Source organism: Rhinoderma darwinii, chromosome 2, assembly GCF_050947455.1.
Source record: "Rhinoderma darwinii isolate aRhiDar2 chromosome 2, aRhiDar2.hap1, whole genome shotgun sequence".
Taxonomy (NCBI): Eukaryota; Metazoa; Chordata; class Amphibia; order Anura; family Rhinodermatidae; genus Rhinoderma; species Rhinoderma darwinii.
The window spans coordinates 160,100,045-160,124,238 of NC_134688.1; the positions used below are offsets into that span (position 1 = coordinate 160,100,045).

Genomic DNA, 24,194 nt, shown 5'->3' on the forward strand with positions numbered 1-24,194 from the left:
ATACCCATAGTCCCCTGGGGGCCTCTGTTGTTGTTGTGGTTATAACACTTTTTTTTTGCACAATTATTTTGAGGAAATGTATTTAAAGAGGCTCTGTCACCAGATTTTGCAACCCCTATCTGCTATTGCAGCAGATAGGCGCTGCAATGTAGATTACAGTAACGTTTTTATTTTTAAAAAACGAGCATTTTTGGCCAAGTTATGACCATTTTTGTAGTTATGCAAATGAGGCTTGCAAAAGTCCAAGTGGGTGTGTTTAAAAGTAAAAGTCCAACTGGGCGTGTATTATGTGCGTACATCGGGGCGTTTTTAATACTTTTACTAGCTGGGCGCTCTGATGAGAAGTATCATCCACTTCTCTTCAGAACGCCCAGCTTCTGGCAGTGCAGATCTGTGACGTCACTCACAGGTCCTGCATCGTGTCAGACGAGCGAGGACACATCGGCACCAGAGGCTACAGTTGATTCTGCAGCAGCATCAGCGTTTGCAGGTAAGTAGCTACATCGACTTACCTGCTAACGCCGATGCTGCTGCAGAATCAACTGAAGCCTCTGGTGCCGGTGTCCTCGCTCGTCTGACAGGATGCAGGACCTGTGAGTGACGTCACAGCGTGATCTCTCGAGAACACGGCTGTGTCTGCACTGCCAGAAGCTGGGCGTTCTGAAGAGAAGTGGATGATACTTCTCATCAGAGCGCCCAGCTAGTAAAAGTATTAAAAACGCCCCGATGTACGCACATAATACACGCCCACTTGGACTTTTACTTTTAAACACACCCACTTGGACTTTTGCAAGCCTCATTTGCATAACTACAAAAATGGTCATATCTTGGCCAAAAATGCTCGTTTTTTAAAAATAAAAACGTTACTGTAATCTACATTGCAGCGCCTATCTGCTGCAATAGCAGATAGGGGTTGCAAAATCTGGTGACAGAGCCTCTTTAAAGTCACTTTTGGGACGAATACTTAATTAGTTTCAGCCACCATTATGTAACTGTGGGTCGGGGATTGGCTTACATTAAGCCACCAAAATATACAGTTACATCATGGTGATCACTTGGTCACAGAAGCATTAATTAGAGTGTGTATACCAATGCATTAAAAAAAGCAATCAGAAAATCAATTTGTGAAGTTCCTTAGTGGAACTAAAAAAAATAAAGAGGCAGAAAACAGAAAAATTTATATTTTATCCACCCGACAACAAAAAAAATAATAAAAGTTTTGTGCACCCCAATTAAATCTTAATTCCGTTCCACAAAAAAAAAAGCCCACAAACTGTTTAATTGACGGAAAAATAAAAAAGTTATGGCTCTTGGAGTGACGATGAAAAAAACTAAAAAAATAGAAATAAATGCTTTGCCCTAAAAACCCAAACTAGGCCAGTCCTAAAGCGATTAAGAACCTCATGTTTCATTACAGTTCATCTCTAGCCCACCAAGTGGCCCACCCCTGCTTTAGTCCTAGATCTCTACCAAGTTTCCATCTACTGCTAATAGATACTTGCAAACCTTAAGAGTGCATTCAATTGTTAGTTTCTGTTAATTAGGTTGTTTATGTCCGCAAGTTTTTTTATATATAAAAAAATGTATATTCATAAAATTAATAATTAACACTAATCAATCCCTAGACGACAACAGCTAATAACAGGGTCTCAATGAACGAACCATGCGTGACAAGCATTCAGAGGGACCTACTTAATTAGAAAGGGTTGACCAAAACTGCAGCGACTAATTAGAGATAAGTTATATAATTTCTATAAGGTGGATATTCATTATCCAGGCCCAAATAATTTCTCATCTGGACTTCTGTAACTCGCTACTAACTGGCATTCCATTAAACACGCTGGCACCGCTTCAATGCATCATGAATGCAGCAGTCAGGTTGATCTCTCTATCTAGTGGTTATATTAGCGCCAATGCTCTCTGCTGCTCATTAGACTGGTTACCTGTTTCTTACAGAATTAAAAATTCAAACCGCATCTCCCTGTCCACAATGCTCCCCACAATGCTGCAACTTCATACAGCTCTGTTTTCATCTCGGTTTACCAACCCATTCTTGGTCTTCGCTCAGTTAATGCTCTACGACTCTTGTCCTCCTTTAATACATCATCTCACTCCTATCTGCAGGACTTTTCCCGTGCTGCATCTATTCTGTGTGTTTCAATGCCCTTGACCATCAGACTTGTCTTTACATTCCTAGTTTTAAACGTGCCTTGAAAACAAATTTCTTCAAATATACTTATTCTACATAACCATAGTCCATGTCCCATGAACAACCCGGTCCTAAATATCTACACTCCACCCTGGTATTTCCTCAGCTAGCTACCCTTGTTGCATCTCTCTGCACTTTCTATCCATTTGGGTTCAAATACTAGATGGTTGACAAGTTCATGCAGCTTTATTTATAATCCCTTTGACAAAACAAGGTGCGGGGATAAAAATTATAACCTCGTACCAAATATGTCTGTTCTCCCAGTACATTTAGATTGTAATTTTTGATTATTTGTCAAGCCCAGAATATGCTGGCGCTGTATACACCATTCAACCAGAACATTAAAACCACTGACAGGTGGAGAGAATAACATTGATTATCTGGTTACAATGGCACCTGTCAAAAGGCGGGATATATTATGGCACCAAGTGACAAGCCACTTCTTGAAGTTGATTTGCTGAAAAAAATAAAAAAGAAGGGCAAGCTATAGACAACCTATAAACTGTCAAAACAGGGCCATGGGCACACCAAGGCTCATTGATTAGCGTGGGGAGTGAAGGCTAGCCCATCTGGTCCGATCCCACAGTAGAGCTACTGTGGCAGAAACGGCTGGAAAAGGTGAATGCTGGTTATAGAAGGAAGGCGTAATCATGTGATCGCCAGGGTGAATTATGTTGATTACCTGGTGAAGAGATGACACCAGAATGCACTATGGGAAGAAGGCAAGCCAACGGAGGCAGTGTTGTGTTCTGGCCAATGTTCTGCTGGGAAAGCTTGGGTCCTGGGATTCTTGTGAAAGGTTACGGTGACATGTATCACCTACATAAATATTGTTGCAGTTCAAGAACACCTCATCATGGCAACGGTATTCCCTAATAGCAATGGCCTTTTCAGCAGGATAATGCACCCTTCCACACTTCAAAAATTGTTCAGGAATGGTTTGAGGAACAATACTAGGAGTTCAAAGTGTTGACAGCCTCCAAATTCCCCAAATCTCAATTCAAATCGAGCATCTGTGGGATGTGCTGGAATCACCAGTCCAAATCCATGGGGGCGTCACTCCGCAATTTAAAGAACTAAAAGGATTTGCTGCTAGCATCTTGGTTCCCAATACCACAGGACACCTTTAGGGACCTACAGAATATTAGGTAGGTGGTTTAAATGTTATGGCTGAACGTTGTATACATAAAGACATAAAACATAAAACAATTATAGTTAGGACCAATGCAAAAAGGACCCTAAAAATCTACTTGGACAATCATCTAGCATACTTTACAGGTTCCCGACTGCTGGCTGTATTTTTAAGGCCAGCAGTAAGGGGTCTTTGAAGTCTGCCGTATAGACTAATTACGGCAGCACTTCAGAGTGTGTGCACGCGCGATCGCGTGCACACAGCCCTGTGCCCCGGCTGTTGCTAACAGAGTGTCAGGGGCCAATCTTTTTGACCCTGAACATGTGATCACTGTGACAACCAATCACAGCGATCACTTGCATTTCAATGTAAAATATAGTGAGCACGAAATCGTGTGCACACAGCCCTGTGCCCACGCTGTTACCAACAGCTCTGGGCACTGGGCAGAGTATCAGGGATCAATCTGATGGTCCATGAACATGTGATCACAGCGATCACATTTGTTTTTATCTTGACATTTCTGACAGCAAATCTCCTGCCTCTTTTCTTCTCCTCACACATTGTTTTAGTGTGAGGAGACGACGAGACTTTGAGAGAATTGATGCCAGAAGAATACTGTGAAGAAAAAAATAGAGTGTATTGATGTGTAACACGGTATATATCAATAGCGGTTTATTTTTTTGTTAGCAGTAGTGTAGTTTGCCCACTGTCAAAGACATGAACAGTCTATAATTTTTAGGCTAGGTTAATTTTACCAGTGAGAGATAGATTATATAAAAAAAAAAAAAAGAAAATCACATTGTCAAAATTATATATATTTATTTGCATTGTGAACAGAGAAATAAGTATTTGATCCCCTACCAACCATTAAGAGTTCAGCCTCCTCCAGACCAGTTACACGCTCCAAATCAACTTGGTGCCTGCATTAAAGACAGCTGTCTTAAATGGTCACCTGTATAAAAGACTCCTGTCCACAGACTCCATTAATCAGTCTGACTCTAACCTCTACAACATGGGTAAGACCAAAGAGCTTTCTAAGGATGTCAGGGACAAGATCATAGACCTAAACAAGGCTGGAATGGGCTACAAAACCATAAGCAAGACACTGGGTGAGAAGGAGACAACTGTTGGTGCAATAGTAAGAAAATGGAAGACATACAAAATGACTGTCAATCGACATCGATCTGGGGCTCCATGAAAAATCTCACCTCGTGGGGTATCCTTGATCCTGAGGAAGGTGGGAGCTCAGCCGAAAACTACACGGGGGGAACTTGTTAATGATCTCAAGGCAGCTGGGACCACAGTCACCAAGAAAACCATTGGTAACACATTACGCCGTAATGGATTAAAATCCTGCAGTGCCCGCAAGGTCCCCCTGCTCAAGAAGGCACATGTACAGGCCCATCTGAAGTTTGCAAATGAACATCTGGATGATTCTGAGAGTGATTGGGAGAAGGTGCTGTGGTCAGATGAGACTAAAATTGAGCTCTTTGGCATTAACTCAACTCGCCGTGTTTGGAGGAAGAGAAATGCTGCCTATGACCCAAAGAACACTGTCCCCACTGTCAAGCATGGAGGTGTAAACATTATGTTTTGGGGGTGTTTCTCTGCTAAGGGCACAGGATTACTTCACCGCATCAATGGGAGAATGGATGGAGCCATGTACCATCAAATCCTGAGTGACAACCTCCTTCCCTCCACCAGGACATTAAAAATGGCTCGTGGCTGGGTCTTCCAGCACGACAATGACCCGAAACATACAGCCAAGGCAACAAAGTAGCGGCTCAAGAAGAAGCACATTAAGGTCATGGAGTGGCCTAGCCAGTCTCCAGACCTTAATCCCATCGAAAACTTATGGAGGGAGCTGAAGATCCGAGTTGCCAAGCGACAGCCTCGAAATCTTAATGATTTACAGATGATCTGCAAAGAGGAGTGGGCCAAAATTTAATCTAACATGTGTGCAAACCTCATCATCAACTACAAAAAACGTCTGACTGCTGTGCTTGCCAACAAGGGTTTTGCCACCAAGTATTAAGTCTTGTTTGCCAAAGGGATCAAATACTTATTTCTCTGTGCACAATGCAAATAAATATATATAATTTTGACAATGTGATTTTCTGTTTTTTTTTAAATATAATCTCTCTCTCACTGGTAAAATTAACCTATCCTAAAAATTCTAGACTGTTCATGTCTTTGACAGTGGGCAAACTTACAAAATCAGGAAGGGATCAAATACTTATTTCCTTCACTATATATATATATATATATATATATATATATATATATATATATTTATTTATTTATTTAGATACATCTATAGATATACATAATCTGTTATAAAAAAATATATTTAAAAAAAATCAGTTTGTTTAGTTAGTGCTGAGGAGGCATACGCTATGCTGTGGTCAGAGTCTGAGATGGAACCTGTGCAGAAATTTTTCCCATCCCTTGGTTGAACTTGATGGACATGTGTCTTTTTTCAACTGTACTAACTATGTATACTGTGTATTAGAAATGCTTGCATAAACGGACGAATTCGCTAAAAAACAAATGCTAATTTTATTTTGTTCCTACTTATTCAAGAAACTTTCAGAAGAAAACTGGACTTTCTAAAAAGTTGATAAACTCCTTGAAGAAAACCTTAACCGGTTAAGCTGTTAGGTAACATAAGAAACCTGTCCAGGAGCCGAGCGTGCTAAATAAATAGTAGTTCACATGTTGTAAGAAAAGAGACAAGCAATCATTCACACATACTGTAGGGTAGATTTATGATAAACAGCAGTATCTCTGGCATTAGCAGATATGATTCATAGTTTTTTTTATAATGTTTCTTCCTAAACTTTCTACTTCGTTAAGCTTACCCTTCCATTGCTGATTACAGCCATCTGTCCAGGCAATAGTTTAAGAACTTCTCGACAGTACAATTCCTGAGAGCGAAGTAGGTCTACTCCCATGGTATTATACTTCTTTTCAAAAGCATCATCATCCATTTCCTGAAAAAACAAAAACATAAATGATTTTGTCTTACAAAACATACATATTTCACAAAAAATGACAAGGCCCCAGTAAAAATGTAAATAATATTTGACAGTATTTAACATTTGATAATTTGTTATAAGAAAAACATTTAAATTTGAGGTGGTCTTTGAGAAGTAATGGGCTATCAGGGTTTATTCACCCATGGCATTTTTCTGTGCATGTTTTGTTTTTTTAATTATTATTTTATTGTAAATGTTAAAAACACAGGTTCTAGACAATAGCTGTGAGAGAATGGTAGGATATATTTTAGATTCACATACAAATTTTAAGTTCTTTTTTGTGTTTTTAGAACAACTTTTTTTGTGAGCGATATGCAACAAAATATAACCATTTTATGGTTTGCTTCGATGAGTATATGGTCCATGTGTCCTAAATGCATTAAGAAACAATGAAGATCGACAAATCAACAAACAGACATTATAAATTGAAATGATACATTTTCCTTATATAACAATTTCATGTTGCTAGTGATGTTGCAGGATACTAATCAATTGTTATGCATTCTATAAACCAATATAATGGGATATCATGAGATTCAGCATGCTTGGTGCGTAATTAAAATTTCAAACATCTGAGCAAAGATGAAGAAAATAATAGGGAGTAATGGAATAAAGACTTTTTACTGGAAGAAATATATAAATAAATAAAAAATGTCATCATTTTTAATATATTTGTCTACCTATAATATATTGGTGCCTAGTCTTATGACTTTATAGGTTTATAGACTTAACTTTGGTGGGATGCACCACTTTACTGGTCAACATATATCAGCACAGCTCTCATCTACATGTGACTCTTGTCCACGTATGTGGTGTATTTACATATGCTTGCGGTTATGTATATATAAAAGTACAAAAATAATTCCTAGTTTATAATTTTTGGAAAAAACTCAAGATGTAAAACCGTTATACCCAAGGCAAAATTATGTTTTTAGCTAATAAATAGGTCTACTACAGTCCTTCCTTTCAGCGCTGCATTATACCATTCTATTGCGAAGTTGCTTAAAAAAACAAGGTAGGTATACAGATGTACTGTCTTTCTTAAATAGCTCATCCATGAGTCAGACTCCATTTAAATTACAGCTTTCTTAGATTAATCTGAAAATCTCATTTTGTGAATTTAATGATTCTGTTTTCTATCCACTCTTGCTCAGAAGTTCCAAAAATATAGCTAGAACATCCATACTCAATGAGACATAACTGATCAGCAAAAATATCTAACCTTTGCTAATGCAATGTTATGACAAGAACACTTCCTTAAGTGGGACTAACTGATCATTACTTCAGATGCACTTATTTTTATAGTCTTTAATGCTACACTTTAAAACCGGTGACTCTGATACTGTACACTTATGTAAACGGTGCTTTAACATTGCTGTAATGACTGAAAGGAGATCTATCATTGAATTAAATTCAAAAATAATGTTCCAGTTTTAATCTATATGTAAATTCTAGAAATGACTTTATATCCAAGTTTTGATTGGCAAGAAGAAGTCCTTCAGAACCTTGATTAGCATTTGCATTGAGAAAGGGTCAGAGACCAGAAGCAATGCAGAATACACAATTTTTGTCTACTCATTCATGAGGTAATCTAGCTACTCATTTGTGAAATCAATTCCATACTTAGACTGTACAGCTTGAATTTTACAGATCTTAAAAGCACTAAACTGATATTAGCTATGGGCATTTTTTAATACGTTAGCATATCATATTCTACAGAAACGAATACGTACACAAACGAAAATACAGTCATGTATTAAAGGGGAAAGTCCACTCTTACCTACCTTACTCATATAAGCAATAATGTAGCATGTTGTATAAAATGAACATGGATTATTTGGCAGGACATATTTCAAACATCAAAGACACATTTGTAATCTCAGTTTTGATTTGTTCCAATCATACAGGCAACACAAAGACAGTCCCTAATCCAGTGGAACAACTGGGTTTTCTTTTATAAATTGAGAGATAGATATTCCAAACTCTAATTAGATTTAATGAAAAAAATCGATAAAGAAGGACAACTATAAAGTAAATTAAGAGGAAGTATACTAAATATCTGTCTTCAAAAAGCTAAATGAAAATGTGATTTACAGGGAAGAAATTCAGTTGTCCCTTTAAGGTCTTGGCAATACCCAAGCAATTTTTGGGGAAAAAAGTGTGTAAGTGTATGTGTGTGTGTGTATGTATGTGTATGTGTATGTGTGTGTGTGTGTGTGTGTGTGTGTGTGTGTGTGTGTGTGTGTGTGTGTGAATCAGGCCACACGGCCAAAGATCGCTGTGTGCCCCTGCCTGCATCGCACGTTTTAAAGTAAATGTGGTCACATTGCAACCTGCAGGTTGCCTCGACCCGACAATCAAGAAATTCAGCAGGTCTGGATTTCTTGCCACTGTTGGGTCACGATAGCGGCAACCTGCGAGTAGTAGTGATGATGAAATGTGGGACCACGTGAGAAGCAACACAACTATTGTTTTTACCAATACCTATATAGCAGGGAAAGGACTTGAGTGATAGAATATATATTGAAAATATTTGAAGTAGAAGATTTGAAATAAAAATGCTTTCTACTTATTTCCTGGGGTAGGGAAGAATAAAACCGCTGGTTTAATTTAATTGCATGTATGTCTGTAGCTAATGTATACTCACCTTGACAGAATTCACAAAGCAATAAACGCATGCTTACCGAAATTAGGAACTCTTTGATTTTCCTCCCGTTTGTAAGTGCATCCACAGCTTCTTCTTTTGAAAGCTTTGTAAAAAACGTCAGCATGTTATGGCTTTTCTGTGTGAGAAGTGCAGCCCAAATGGCGCGGGATATTAATGTATTTTCTTCAGTCATTTTGGAGGTGGGATTATTTATGATTCCAAGTCGAGCAGTGCTGCTTTTTTTCTAACAATAGAGGAAATAAAAAAAAGTCTTTAGAGTAATAAAACAAGAAGAACAATGTCAAAAGTGAAAGGATCTTAACTTGTACATTGATTCAGTGCTTGATTGGCCAGCAAACTCGCATGACCTAAGCCCCTATGGGGTATTGTCAAGAGGAAGATGAGACACCAGATCCAACAATGCAGACGAGCTAAAGGCTGCTATCAAAGCAACTTGGGCTTCCATAACACCTCAGCAGTGCCACAGGCCACGCCGCAATAATGCAGTAACTCGTGCAAAAGCAGCCACGACCAAGTATTGAGTGCATATACTGGACATACTTTAGTAGGCCAACAATTCGGTATTAAAAATCATTTTTTATATTGGGCTTATATCTTAATATTCCAATTTTCTGTGAGACTAAATTTTATGTTTCCATTAACTGTTAGCTATACTCATTAACATTAAAAAAAAAATAATGCTGGAAATAGATCACTCTGTGTGTAATGAATCTATAGAATAGGAGTTTAACTTTCTAAATTACTGAAATAAATTAACTTTTTAATGATATTCTAAGGAGGACTAGTAATATATATATATATATATGGGAAGCAATGGCAGGTGTTTACAACTATATAGGCATACAGTTACATACGTCTAGAACAGGGGCCTCAAACTCGCGGCCCCTGAGGGTCTCATCTGCGTCCGGCGGGGCACAGTAGTTCCCTCGTGAGAGGAGAGAGCAGGCCGAAGGAGGAATGCGATGGAGCTCCTTCATGACGTCGTAAAGGAGCACCATCTGTTGGTGGTAGGTGAGCAATGGCTACACAGCCCCCTGTAGATATCATCCTCACAAACACCCCCTGTAGATATCGCTACATTCCCCCTGGGACATACCTCCCAACCATCCTGGATTCAGCGGGACAGTCCCGGACCATGGGCGGTGTCCCGCTGTCTCGGGCGGCCGGGGGTATGTCTGGCTTTCGACTGTATCTGTGTCCTCAGGAATCAGATACAGTTGAACCCAATGCTGATGTAATGAACCGTCGGCTCCCTGCTTCAGCATTTGTTCAGAGCAGAGAAACAGAGGGAGCTCCTCCGCTTGCCAAGTACTCCGCAGGCACAGTGCTACTTTAAGCGCTGTGCTTGGGGCAACCCTTGACGTCACTGTCCATATATGGAAAGTGACATCAGGGGTTCCCTCTAGGAGCGGAATACCAGGCCTATGCTCTGGCTGGGGATTTCACTCCTAGAGGGAGTCCTAATGGTGCCATTTATGGGGGAGGAGAGGGCACCGTGGCAGTTTCAACAGAGGACACCGTGGCAGTTTGTACAGAGGGCACCGTGGCAGTATGTACAGAGGGCACCGTGGCAGTATGTACAGAGGGCACCGTGGCATTATGTACAGAGGGCACCTTGGCAGTATGTACAGAGGGCACCGTGGCAGTATGTACAGAGGGCACCGTGGCAGTATGTACAGAGGGCACCGTGGCAGTATGTACAGAGGGCACCGTGGTATTATCTACAGAGGGCACCGTGGCATTATCTACAGAGGGCACCGGGGCATTATGTACAGAGGGCACCGTGGCATTATGTACAGAGGGCACCGTGGCAGTATGTACAGAGGGCACCGTGGCACTAAGAAGGGGCTGCCCAATCTTGACATTCTTGTGTCTGCCAAACGCTGCCAACTCAGCAGCCAGACTGCATTTAGCAACGCAAACTGGAAAACTGGATTGTTAAAGTAAGCACATGGAGTTAACTCGCAAATTTCTGGTAAGTTTAAAGAGGCTCTGTCACCAGATTTTGCAACCCCTATCTGCTATTGCAGCAGATCTGCGCTGCAATGTAGATTACAGTAACGTTTTTATTTTAAAAAAAACTAGCATTTTTGGCCAAGTTATGACCATTTTTGTATTTATGCAAATGAGGCTTGCAAAAGTACAACTGGGCGTGTTTACAGTAAAAGTACAACTGGGCGTGTATTGTGTGTGTACATCGGGGCGTTTTTACTTCATTTACTAGCTGGGCGTTAGGAATGGGAGTGTATGATGCTGACGAATCAGCATCATCCACTTCTGTTCGTTACCACCCAGCTTCTGGCAGTGCAGACACACAGCGTGTTCTCGAGAGATCACGCTGTGACGTCACTCACTTCCTGACCCAGGTCCTGCATCGTGTCGGCCACATCGGCACCAGAGGCTACAGTTGATTCTGCAGCAGCATCAGCGTTTGCAGGTAAGTAGCTACATCGACTTACCTGCAAACGCCGATGCTGCTGCAGAATCAACTGTAGCCTCTGGTGCCGATGTGTCCTTGCTCGTCCGACACGATGCAGGACCTGGGGCAGGAAGTGAGTGACGACACAGCGTGATCTCTCGAGAACACGCTGTGTCTGCACTGCCAGAAGCTGGGCGTTCTGAAGAGAAGTGGATGATACTTCTCGTCAGAACGCCCAGCTAGTAAAAGAAGTAAAAACGCCCAGATGTAACACACATAATACACGCCCAGTTGGACTTTAGCAAGCCTTATTTGCATAAATACAAAAATGGTCATAACTTGGCCAAAAATGCTCGTTTTTTAAAAATAAAAATGTTACTCTTATCTACATTGCAGCGCCGATCTGCTGCAATAGCAAATAGGGGTTGCAAAATCTGGTGACAGAGCCTCTTTAAGACCTCATGCACATGACCGCAGCTGTGTGAATGGCCCATGACTGTGGCATGGACGGCCAGATTGTCATCCACGGGCTGCCCGCAAATCACGGACCAAGCACACATTGATTTCAATGAGCCTGGACTGCAAATGTAGCCCGTAATAAAGACATCTTATCTTTTTGCGGTCCAGGGTCCCGGCCAGTGCACAGACCGTGGAAACCACGGTCGTGTGCCTGGGCCCATAGCAAAGAATGGGTTTGCAATTCACTTGCAGATTTTTGGGTGAATTTTTGGACGCAAAAACACATTCATGTGCATTAGGCCTAAACCTAGCGGTATTATTATAGTATTGTAGCATTGTTATAGTAGTTGAAATAACTAATCAAGGTTTCCAACTGCTCACTGTAAATTCACACCGCTGCTTCCTGGGCTCTGTGCAGCACCGACGTGAATTCACGGTGAGCGATTGGGTGTCTCAGAGTAGCACTGACACCCAGATCGCGCTGTTAACACCTGCCTCTGGTCCCAACAATCCAAACTTCTGACATGTCTCTGACATGTCAGAAGCTTGTCGAACGTTTAGCTACACTTTAAGGGTACCATCATTTTTGTCCAGGCCAGTTTCATTCATTTTTAATTTTTTTTTATTTGTTGAACCACAATTCAAAAGCAACGTCTGATTTACATTAGTTGATTTTCAGTAAATTAAAATATATTACTTCTGTCAGTTTCAAGTTATTTCAGTGACAATTGTGGGTTCTCCTTTCTTTAACGGAAGGGTACCAACAATTTTGTCCAAGAAAGTGTGTGTGTGTGTGTGTGTGTGTGTGTGTATGTGTATATATATATATACACACACACTACCGTTCAAAAGCTTGGGGTCACCCAGACAATTTTGTGTTTTCCATGAAAACTCACACTTTTATTTATCAAATGAGTTGCAGAATGACTAGAAAATACAGTCAAGACTTTGACAAGGTTAGAAATAATGATTTTTATTTGAAATAATTTTCTCCTTCTAAAATTTGCTTTCGTCAAAAGAATGCTCCATTTGCAGCAATTACAGCATTGCAGACCTTTGGCATTCTAGCTGTTAATTTGCGGAGGTAATCGGGAGAAATTTCACCCCATGCTTCCAGAAGGCCCTCCCACAAGTTGGATTGGCTTGATGGGCACTTCTTGTGTACCATACGGTCAAGCTGCTCCCACAACAGCTCTATGGGGTTGAGATCTGGTGACTGCGCTGGCCACTCCATTACAGATAGAATACCAGCTGCCTGCTTCTTCCCTAAATAGTTATTTGGGTCATTGTCATGTTGTAGAATGAAATTGGCTCCAATCAAGCGCTGTCCACAGGGTATGGCATGGTGTTGCAAAATGGAGTGATAGCCTTCCTTATTCAAAATCCCTTTTACCTTGAACAAATCTCCCACTTTACCAGCACCAAAGCAACCCCAGAACATTACATTACCTCCACCATGCTTGACAGATGGCGTTAGGCACTCTTCCAGCATCTTTTCAGTTGTTCTGCATCTCACAAATGTTCTTCTGTGTGATCCAAACAACTCAAATTTCGATTCGTCTGTCCATAACACTTTATTCCAATCTTCCTCTGTCCAATGTCTGTGCGCTTTTGCGCATATTAATCTTTTCCTTTTATTAGCCAGTCTCAGATATGGCTTTTTCTTTGCCACTCTGCCCTGAAGGCCAGCATCCCGGAGTCGCCTCTTCACTGTAGACGTTGACACTGGCGTTTTGCGGGTACTATTTAATGAAGCTGCCAGTTGAGGACCTGTGAGGCGTCTGTTCTCAAACTAGAGACTCTAATGTACTTGTCTTGTTGCTCAGTTGTGCAGCGGGGCCTCCCACTTCTCTTTCTACTCTGGTTAGAGCCTGTTTGTGCTGTCCTCTGAAGGGAGTAGTACACACCGTTGTAAGAAATCTTCAGTTTCTTGGCAATTTCTCGCATGGAATAGCCTTCATTTCTAAGAACAAGAATAGACTGTCGAGTTTCACATGAAAGCTCTCTTTTTCTAGCCATTTTGAGAGTTTAATCGAACCCACAAATGTAATGCTCCAGATTCTCAACTAGCTCAAAGGAAGGTCAGTTTTATAGTTCCTCTAAACAGCAAAACTGTTTACAGCGGTGCTAACATAATTGCACAAGGGTTTTCAAGTGTTTTCTAATCATCCATTAGCCTTCTAACACAGTTAGCAAACACAATGTACCATTAGAACACTGGAGTGATGGATGCTGGAAATGGGCCTCTATACACCTATGTAGATATTGCATTAAAAACCAGACGTTTGCAGCTAGAATAGTCATTTAGCACATTAACAATGTATATAGAGTATATTTCTGATTAATTTAATGTTATCTCCATTGAAAAAAACGGTGCTTTTCTTTCAAAAAGGAAATTTCTAAGTGACCCTAAACTTTTGAACGGTAGTGTGTGTGTATATGTATATATATATATATATATATATATATATATATATTTATTAGAAATAGAAGAGGAGAATCCTTTTCTTCTATGTGTGCAACATATAGGAGACATGATCGCCGTAAGAATCCGCTCAGAAAAAAGTGAGATTTAGAGATAGAGCCTGCAAAGTGGAAAACGGCGAAATAATACTGAATACATATTATAATGGCCAGAAATAGTGTTATTCCTCATGTACACATATATGACAGCTTATTCTAAAAAGTTCCCTGAATAGTTAGGGACGCTTTAAAGAGGCTCTGTCACCACATTATAAGTGGCCTATATTGTACATGATGTGATCGCTGCTATAATGTAGATTACAGCAGTGTTTTTTATTTAGAAAAACGATCATTTTTGACGGAGTTATGACCTATATTCGCTTTATGCTAATGAGTTTCTCAATGGACAACTGGGCGTGTTTTACTATATGACCAAGTGGGCGTTGTACAGAGGAGTGTATGACGCGGACCAATCAGCATCATACACTTCTCTCCATTCATTTACACTGCACATCGCGATATAGCTATATCGATATGTGCAGTCACATAAACACACTAGAACGCTACTCATGTGTCATGACAATGAATATACATTACCTCCAGCCAGGATGTGATGTGTATTCATTCTCCTGACCACTTCTATAGCATCTCTTTAAGTTACAGCATAGCAGGCGTAGTCTTGCGAGATTATGCTGTAAGCTGTCATTCACAGCGAGATCTCGCTGTGCTGTGCTGTAAATCACACAGATGCTATAGAAGTGATCAGGAGAATGAATACACATCACGTCCTGGCTGGAGGTAATGTATATTCATTGTCATGACACAAGTAGCGTTATAGTGTGTTTATGTGACTGCACATAGCGATATAGCTATATCGCGATCTGCAGTGTAAATGAATGGAGAGAAGTGTATGACACTGATTGGTCACTGATTGGTCAACATCATAGACTTCTCTCCACAACGCCCACTTGGTCAAAAAGTAAAACACGCCCAGTTGTCCATTGACAAACTAATTCGCATAAAGCTAATATAGGTCATAACTCCGTCAAAAATGATAGTTTTTCTAAATAAAAAACACTGCTGTAATCTACATTACACCGCCGATCACATCATGTACAAGATAGGTCACTTATAATGTGGTGACAGAACCTCGAATATTAGCGCGACATGAAGGAGAGATCAGCGACGATCAAAAAGTTAGCTCAATCCATTGTTGTTTATTTGTTCGTTGATTTATGGAATAAAAGTGTAAGTGGTTATTCTAGTATTGTATTCATTGTCTTAATAGTTGTACAGTAGAATTATTGTGTTAGTGTGTTCAGTTTCCGATTTGTAAAGGGTGAAATAAAACTTTGCAGGCTATTAAGGGCATGACTAATTACAATATAGAAGTGTTTGTTTGGTTAGATTGTAAAGACAGATGAATGCAGTTTCTGCAGAGCTCAAAACAAATCGCCCATAACAAGTCATGTTCTGCTTAATATATACAGCACTAAAGGAGAAAGCTTTCCCTCGCAGTTAATCAAAGCTGACAATGTCTAGAGCAAATGATGCCACAAAGTTGTAGCCCTGTGGTCAAGTCTAGATAATAACTGAAGTTTAGAAGCACTGGTCTCCAATGCTTATAATTTAGTGTGACAGACTGTTGCTATCGGGGTCATAACAAAGAATATATGTTACAGTGAACTTAGTATATCTTACAAAATAGCTGACAAAATGGCAGAAAGGTTATGCTGCAATGTCCAATTTTGCGGTTGTCTTAGTAAAAGCCATCCTAAGCGTGACGTCTAGAAATCCTGACCCCACACAGCGTATTTGGGACAACTGCTTGGCAGAAAACTTGCCTTTCACTAATCTAACAGGTTATGTAGTGTGATAGCAGAAAGAAATGACAATCTATTCGGAATATATTAAGCTGCTGCTTTCCGAAAACAATTTCAGGTGCAATAAAGGAAGTGATCCATAAGCGTGTGACGGCTTCCAAATAGAAACGCTTCCATAACATCAAGCCCACACACTATTAATGCTAGCAATCTTCTCCTTAATTCAGAATCATCGCAACTGTGAATGTTAATATTTTAAGAAAAAACGTGTACTACAAAAAAAAAAGGCTTTCAACAAGCAAGAGCAGCACAGGTTCATTCTATTTATGTCCACATAGCGCTCGCATCTAGAATTCCTATATTCTACCACAATTTTACTGTTCAAATGCACAATATTAACCCCTTAATGACCAGCCTATTTTAAACCTTAATGACCGAGCTATTTTTTAAGTTTTTCCATCGTCGCATTCCAAGAGCTATAACCTTTTTATTTTTACGTCGACATAGCTGTATAAGGTCTTGTTTTTTGCGGGACAAGTTGTATTTTTTAATAGCACCATTTTGGGGGACATATTTATTGATTAACTTTTATAAACTTTTATTTGGGGGGAAATAGAAAAAAACTGAAATTTTGCCACTCTTTTTCACGTCTTAAATCTACGCCGTTTACCGTGTGATATAAATAACACAAAACTTTATTCAGCAGGTTGTTACAATTGCAACGATACCAAATTTGTATTGTTTTTGTATGTTTTACTACTTTTACACAGTAAAAACGCTTTTATTTTCAAAATGATTTGTTTTTGCATCTCCGTATTTGAAGAGCCGTAACGCCTTTATTTTTTCGCCGATGCGGTTGTTTGAGGGCTTTTTTTTTGCGGGAAGACTTGTAGTTTTTATTGGTATCATTTTGGAGTAGATGCCACTTTTTGTTCACTTTTTATCACATTTTTTTAAAGTCAGGATTCACAGAAAACAGCAATTTTTCCATAGTTTTTTATTACATTTTTTACGGCGTTCACCGTGCGGGTTAAATAATGTAATAGCTTTATAGTCGGGGTCGTTATGGACGCGGCGATACCAAATATGTGTAACTTTTTAACTTTATTTTGTTTTTTTTAATAGTAAAGCAGTTTGTAAGGGGAAAAGCTGGGTTTTTCATTTTTTTTCAAATTAACTTTATTAAACTTTTTTTTTACTTTTTTACTAGTCCCACTAGGGGACTATAATATGCGATTCTGCGATCACTATTATAATACACTGCAATACTTTTGTATTGCAGTGTATTACTGCCTGTCCGTTTAAAACGGACAGGCATCTGCTAGGTCATGCCAGAGGCATGATCTAGCAGGCATTCATTACTGGCAGACCTGGGGGCCTTTATTAGGCCCCCGGCTGCCATTGGAGACACAGACACTCGGCGATCGTATCGCCGGGTGTCGGTGGGAGAGAGAGGGAGCTCCCTCCCTCTCTCCAAAACCACTCAGATGCGGTGCTCGATATTGAGAACCGCATCTGAGGGGTTAAACGGGTGAGAACGATACTGATATCGATCTCACCCGGCAGAGCAGGGACGCTCCCAGCCCTCAGCTGCCTCTAGCAGCTGAGAGCAGGGAGATTTGACAGCTCCCTGCTCTGTTTACTTATTCCGATGCCGCGACGTAAAATGTCTATGGCATCGGAATAAGGCCCGTTAGTGACCGACGTAAAAAGACTATGGGCCGGTCACTAACGGGTTAAAGTTCCGAGACAAAACAACGTGACTTACACTATATTGACAAAAGTATTGGGACACACCACTTAATCATTGAATTCAGGTGTTTCATTCAGTCCCATTGCCACAAGTGTATAAAACACAGCACCTCGTCATGCAGGTCGGCCTTTACAAAGATTTCTGATAGAATGGGTCATTCTAAAGTGCTCATTGAATATGAGTGTGGTACTGTAAAAGGATGCCACCGTTGCAACAAGTCTGTTTGTGAAATTTCTTCTCACATAGATATTCCACAAACAAATGTTAGTGGTGTTATGACAAAAGTGGATGCGTTTAGGAACCACAGCAACTCAGCCATGAAGTGGTAGACCATGTTGAGTTATAGAGCAGGGTCACCGAGTGTTGAGGTGCATAGTGTATAAAAGTCGCCAGCGCTCTGCTCACTCAATAACTGCAGAGTTCCAAACCTTCTCCGGCATTAACACCCACACACAAACTGTGCACCGAGAACTTCATAGCATGGATTTCCATGGCCATGAGGCTGCACGCAAGCCTTACATCACCAAGCACAATACCAAGCGTCAGATGGAGTGGTGTAAAGCATGCCGCCACTGGACTCTGCTCCAACTTTCCCAATTTTGTGGGAACAGTTTAGGGAATGCCCTTTCTATTGAAGCAAGACTGTGCCCCAGTGAACAAAGCAGGGTCCATAAAGGCATTGTTGGGTGAGTTTGGGGTGGAAGAACTTCACCCTCCCGCACAGAGGCCTGACCTCAACCCCATCAAACACTTTTGGGATAAACTAGACCAGAGATCGCGAGCCAGGCCCTTTCATCCAACATTAGTGCCTAACCTCACAAAAGCTCTACTACATGAATGGGCAAAAATTCCTACAGACACTTCAAAATCTTGTAGAAAGCCTTACCAAAAAAAGTAGAAGCTGTTTTAGCTGCAAAGGGGGAACCAACACCATATTAATGTCTATGGATTTAGAATGGGATGTAATAAAAGCTCCTGTAGGTGTAATGTGTAGGTGTCCCAATTCTGTTGTTCATATAATGTATGTAACAGACACAAAACTACATCACTTTGTCACAGTGAGAGGAGTTTAGTCTCTGATCAGACCTAACTGTTGTGGTCACAGATAATTCACATAGAAGTCTGCGAGGGAAAAAGGTCAAGGAGACTTTACCCATGAAGTATTTATGGAAGATGGCTTCCAGTCCTGTTAAGAAGACATGTGCTTGAACTAGGGGATGGATTACAGATAAGTAGAACAAAAAGTGGTAATGTGCAAAGAGCAAGAGGACTTCTATACTATATATATATATATATATATATATATATATATATATATATATATACTATATTATGTCAGATTGGATAAGCAAGGCAGCTGCAGGGATTGTCAGCAGTATAAAGGCACAGCTTACTGCATCTAGTATATGGAATGACCGGAGAGGGTGTTGCAATGTACTTAAGGACTTTGCAAAAGCCCCTTTACTTGCTCTAAAATAATGTATGAAGTGCCTCAAAGACCATGCTTTATTTTTTTTGTATTTTTGTACTAGATAAATGTTGAAGAAAATATTACAAATAAAATTATAAAAAAAAAAAGATAAAAATTACCACGTTTGTCATAATAAAGAGTTATGCAAGCTGGTGTCACTTTATTTAACGGTATATTGGAGCCTAGATGTCCACTATGACTCACTTGCGAAGCGTCAATTCAACTCTACAAGCAGTAACAGAATGCTCGAGCTATGCAATGTATTGAGTAAAAGTGGTTTTCTTTTTGCAAAGCAGCAATTTTTTGGATCAATGGTAACTCAGTTTAATAAGGAGAATAGAAGTACACCTGCATTACTAATAGAGAAGCGCTTGCCACTTTCATTCATGTTTTTGGTGGATACAAAAGAAGGCAGCTAATGTTTGAATGGGACTATTACTGTTCAGTCATTGACAAAAACAAATTACAGCACTTCAGAAAAATGACTGAATAGTTCTTAAAGTGGTTGCCCATTTTTTTTTTAATAGAAAATCATACAGTTTTCTTATATGCGTGTATTAGAAATTCTGCTCACATACCTCTTTTATAATAGTGCAGACAGCCCCTGTCTCTTTACAGTAGAATGGTAAAGCTCACAGATTTGTCCTATGTAATACATCCATGGGCTAACTGAATATGACTAAACATGGCGTCAGTCATGTGACCCCTAGCATTCAGCTTGTCATGTAACCCTGTTGCTTACATGTGTTGGGGCAACATAGAGGAAACATCCATAGGCTAAGTGAATAGGACTAATAGTGGAATAATAATAATAAACATCCACTTCACTGTGTGTATATAAACTTAAACAGATATGAGATGTTGCTATAGGTAGAAATACTTTATAACTTCTGCTCCTCTTTAAACCATTATTCACTTGTTAGATACCTGGGAATTAAAAGGGCAAGTTTGCCTAAACTTTCATAGTTTTTCTATTTTGCCTTACCTGGGACTTGAGCGATTTATGAGGTTTTGAAGCGGTTGAGGAGAAGTTGAGAAAGTATTCGTTTGGAGTGGTTGTCGCTGGCTATAGGAAGATTGTGATATCGTGTCTCTATTTGCTATATACACAATGGTGGGGAAAAGTAAAGCTAACAATATCACAGGAGGGAAAAAAAATAAAAATGGAGGCAATAGCAGGGAAAGCTGCTGATAGATTACACAGATTTGCTAGAAAATCCCTTACAACTGAAGAAGTTGATAGATCTACTAGAGAATCGCTTACGCCTGAATAGGTATAGATCTTTCTAAAAAGCCAGTAGATAATACATCTGATATAAGCCAGAGCAGTGATGAAGCTTCCACAGCTAACAAGAAAGATACAGCGAGTAGGGACGTCAAGGGAACAGAAAGATTCAGAGAAAACCGATCAGGAAGATCCAATTTAAGAAATACTTAGGAATGTTAGACTATCTAATGCAAACATTACAGGACATGTCCATGCCACTGGTAGGATTGAAAAAAGAAGTGGCAATTATACGGTTGGATATGAGAAAACTCAGAGGAGGTATGGAAGAGAACACAAAAAAGATAGCAGCATTGGAGAAGATAAACAAGGATTAGGATAAGGATTTTAAAGCAATGAAACAAGAATTAAAATTCCTGCACCAAAAAGGTAGAACAAATAGAGGATAGAGAAAGAAGAAAACATCTAAGATTCTTGGGGTTTACTGAAAAAGAGGAAGGACAATCTGTTGTAGAGTTTATAACTGACTGGATCTTCCAGACTGTCAAGAAGGATTCTTACAAGCTCTACAAATCGAAAGGGCCTATAGAGTTTCAAGTAAAGCTAGAAGTATTGGGGATAACCCTAGACCGATTATAGTAAAATTTGTATCATACCTCGATAAAGAAGTTATCAGGAAAAAAAGCCAGAGAATTGGAAACTAAGATATAATGTCAACAAGATCTCAATATACCCCACTTATTGTAGAAAAAGGAGACTGCAATTAAATGCTATTCAGTATTCAATGCCCTACCCAGTGAAGAGGAGAATTGTATGGAAAGAGAAAATTATTTTCGACACCATTGAAGAAACAATTGTTTGGATGGACTCGAAGGGTCTCAAAGAAAATAAAGAAAAGGGTCTTTGAGATAAAGACCAATAAGCAAGAGTTAGGATAGATAGAGGGGGAAGTGAAGAGGAGCAGTGATGGGGTAAAGGGGATATTAATGGAAATAATACATATAGGGGGAATAGAAGAGGGGGTGGAGGGGTGGGGGGCTCTCTCCAGGGTAATTTAAGTCTTTCCCTATTCCTCTCACTAGCACATGATGGGATTTAAAGCAATTTCTTGGAATGTAAGAGGACTGGGAATGAATATAAAATGGATTTTAGTATTGGAAGAGGTCAAAAAAGAAAAAACTAATGTTATCTGCTTTCAAGAGACGCATTTTAACAAAGCCACTAAGGATATCTTACAATGTCAATGGATTGGAAAACAATATCACTCCATAAAGTCTTTCTATTTCTCTGGGGTTTCTATTTTAATTAGCAATGACACAAAATTCACACTTCATGACAGCCTCGAAGACAAAGAGGGTTGGTTTATATTTCTGATGTGCACCATTAACAATTTTAAATGTATCCTGGCAGCAATTTATATTCCTCCACCGGCAAAACACAGGGTTTTATTTGAATTTCAGGACTTTTTCAGGTAGAGAGGGATTACCCCTGTTCCTAACGGTGGACTTCAATATGGTTATTAATAATGAGTTAGATAGACAGCACTGTAAGAGGTTGGATGGGAAAGGTTATACAAATTTTTGGTCAATTAATGAGTTTAATTGGATGATGTATGGAGGGAAAAGCAGGGTACCACCAAAATATACTCCTGTTATAATAAAACACTGTTTTCAAGAATAGATACAGTTTTATGTAATAGAATGGCACAACAATATGTTTCAGACATTAAATATAGTATGAGGGGTTTGTCAGATGACGCAATGGTAATTTTGGAGGTTGGGGGGATGGATAGAGGGGGAGAGAGGTTTTGGAAGTGTAGCTCCTATTGGATAAACACCATAACCACTCATAAAGACATAGAAGAGGAGCTTAAAAGCTTCTTTAATGTCAACATTGAATCAGCGGATGTTTTGGTCGTCAGGGATACCGGAAAAGCATTTTTAAGGGGCTTATTGAAAAGAGCAAACTGTTGGGAAACAAAGAAGATATACAAGTTGGAACATGAATGGGAGAATAAAGTAAGTAAAGCAGAACAGGAATATTTGAGAGCTCCCCTGGCGGAGAAAGAGACAAAGAAAATTTTCACAGGATAAATGAAAACTATCAAGATTACTTACTAGAGAAGCAAGGGTAGAAAGGTAGACTAAATTAAAATGGTATTTTAGGATATTTAGAAGAATTATATAGTAATGGTCCTGAGAATTCTGCAGAGGAATTAGAGAAATATATTCAGGAGCTTGATTTACTAAAAATCTCACAAAAAGGGCAGAAAGATTTAGATGAATTATTTATATTAGAAGAGATTAAGCAGAAAGTATATGGTCTGACTAAGGGTAAGGATATGGGTACTGATTCGCTTCCAGTGGAAGTGTATCAGAGATATGGGTCAATACATTTACCTGTTTTGTTACAGGTTATAAACCATGCAATGGAGAAGGGTAGGTTACCTGCATCCATGTATGAGACGGACATTGTTTTGATCTTTAAACTCGAGAAAGATCCATTGGATAAGAGATCATATAGAGCCATATCTCTGCTGAAAACTGGTATAAAGATATTGGCAAAGATTATGGCGGATAGACTAAATGGGGTAGTTACTGAATTGGTGGAGGCAGACCAGGTGGGATTTATGCCAGGAAGGTCTACCAGCCATAATATCCGTAGATTATTTTTAAACGTGCAAACCTCAAAAATAGAGAAGGGAGATTGATCTTTTTTAACATTAGATGCATTGTGTGCCTTTGATTGCATGGAATGGGATTTCCTCCACGCGACGTTGAAGGGATATGGAATAGGGGTGAGATTTAGGGATTTCATTAGTATTTTATATCTATCTATATACACTGTGGAGCTCAGTTACCATTATTCTTCTCCTTTCTCCGTCACCCTGGATCACTGTGAGGGGAGAGTGAAGAGGACTATATACACACGACCGTGAAAAAAATGTCAGTCAACAACGGATCAACAGTCAGTTTTTCATGGCTGTTTTGCTTCATGTGTCTCAAAATTTTAATCCACTTCCAAGCCGTTTTTAACCGCCGTTTGCCATCCGTTCTTCATGAACGTAAAAAAAAAATTAAAAATGGATGAATTATAATCGTTAGGGTTTTTTTGTCCCAACCCACTGAAAACACCACAGCGTCCATGTAGATAGGTACCCAATACCACTGTAGAAAGTGCCATTGCCCACATAGATAGTGCCCACTGTAAATAGTGCCACAGTGCCCCATTCCTGCCTGTAGATAATGCCAATACTGACACACACAGTGCCCATGTAGATATCGCCAGCGTCCCCAGTAGCTAGTGCCAATATAATGCCACAGCGCCCATGTAGATATTGCCACACCCCCTGTATATAGCACACCCCTGTAGATAGCGCCACACCCCCTGTATATAGTACCACCCACTATAAATAACGCCACCCCCTGTAGATAGCAACATCCCCCCTGTAGATAGCAACATCCCCCCTGTAGATAGCAACATCCCCCCTGTAGATAGCAACATCCCATGTAAATGGCACCCCCTTCCTGTAAA

At 39.7% G+C, this 24,194-nt stretch overlaps 1 protein-coding gene across 1 annotated transcript in view; it reads right to left on the reverse strand.

Moving 5' to 3' along the window:
• Nucleotides 1–24,194, reverse strand: part of UGGT2 (UDP-glucose glycoprotein glucosyltransferase 2) — a 382,432-nt gene that overhangs the window by 184,164 nt on the left and 174,074 nt on the right. The window contains exons 21-22 of the mRNA XM_075852393.1: nt 9,064–9,270; nt 6,203–6,334 (exon numbers count right to left, since the gene is read on the reverse strand). Of these exons, the coding sequence (XP_075708508.1) occupies nt 6,203–6,334; nt 9,064–9,270 (339 nt within the window). The remainder of the gene's footprint in view (nt 1–6,202; nt 6,335–9,063; nt 9,271–24,194) is intronic.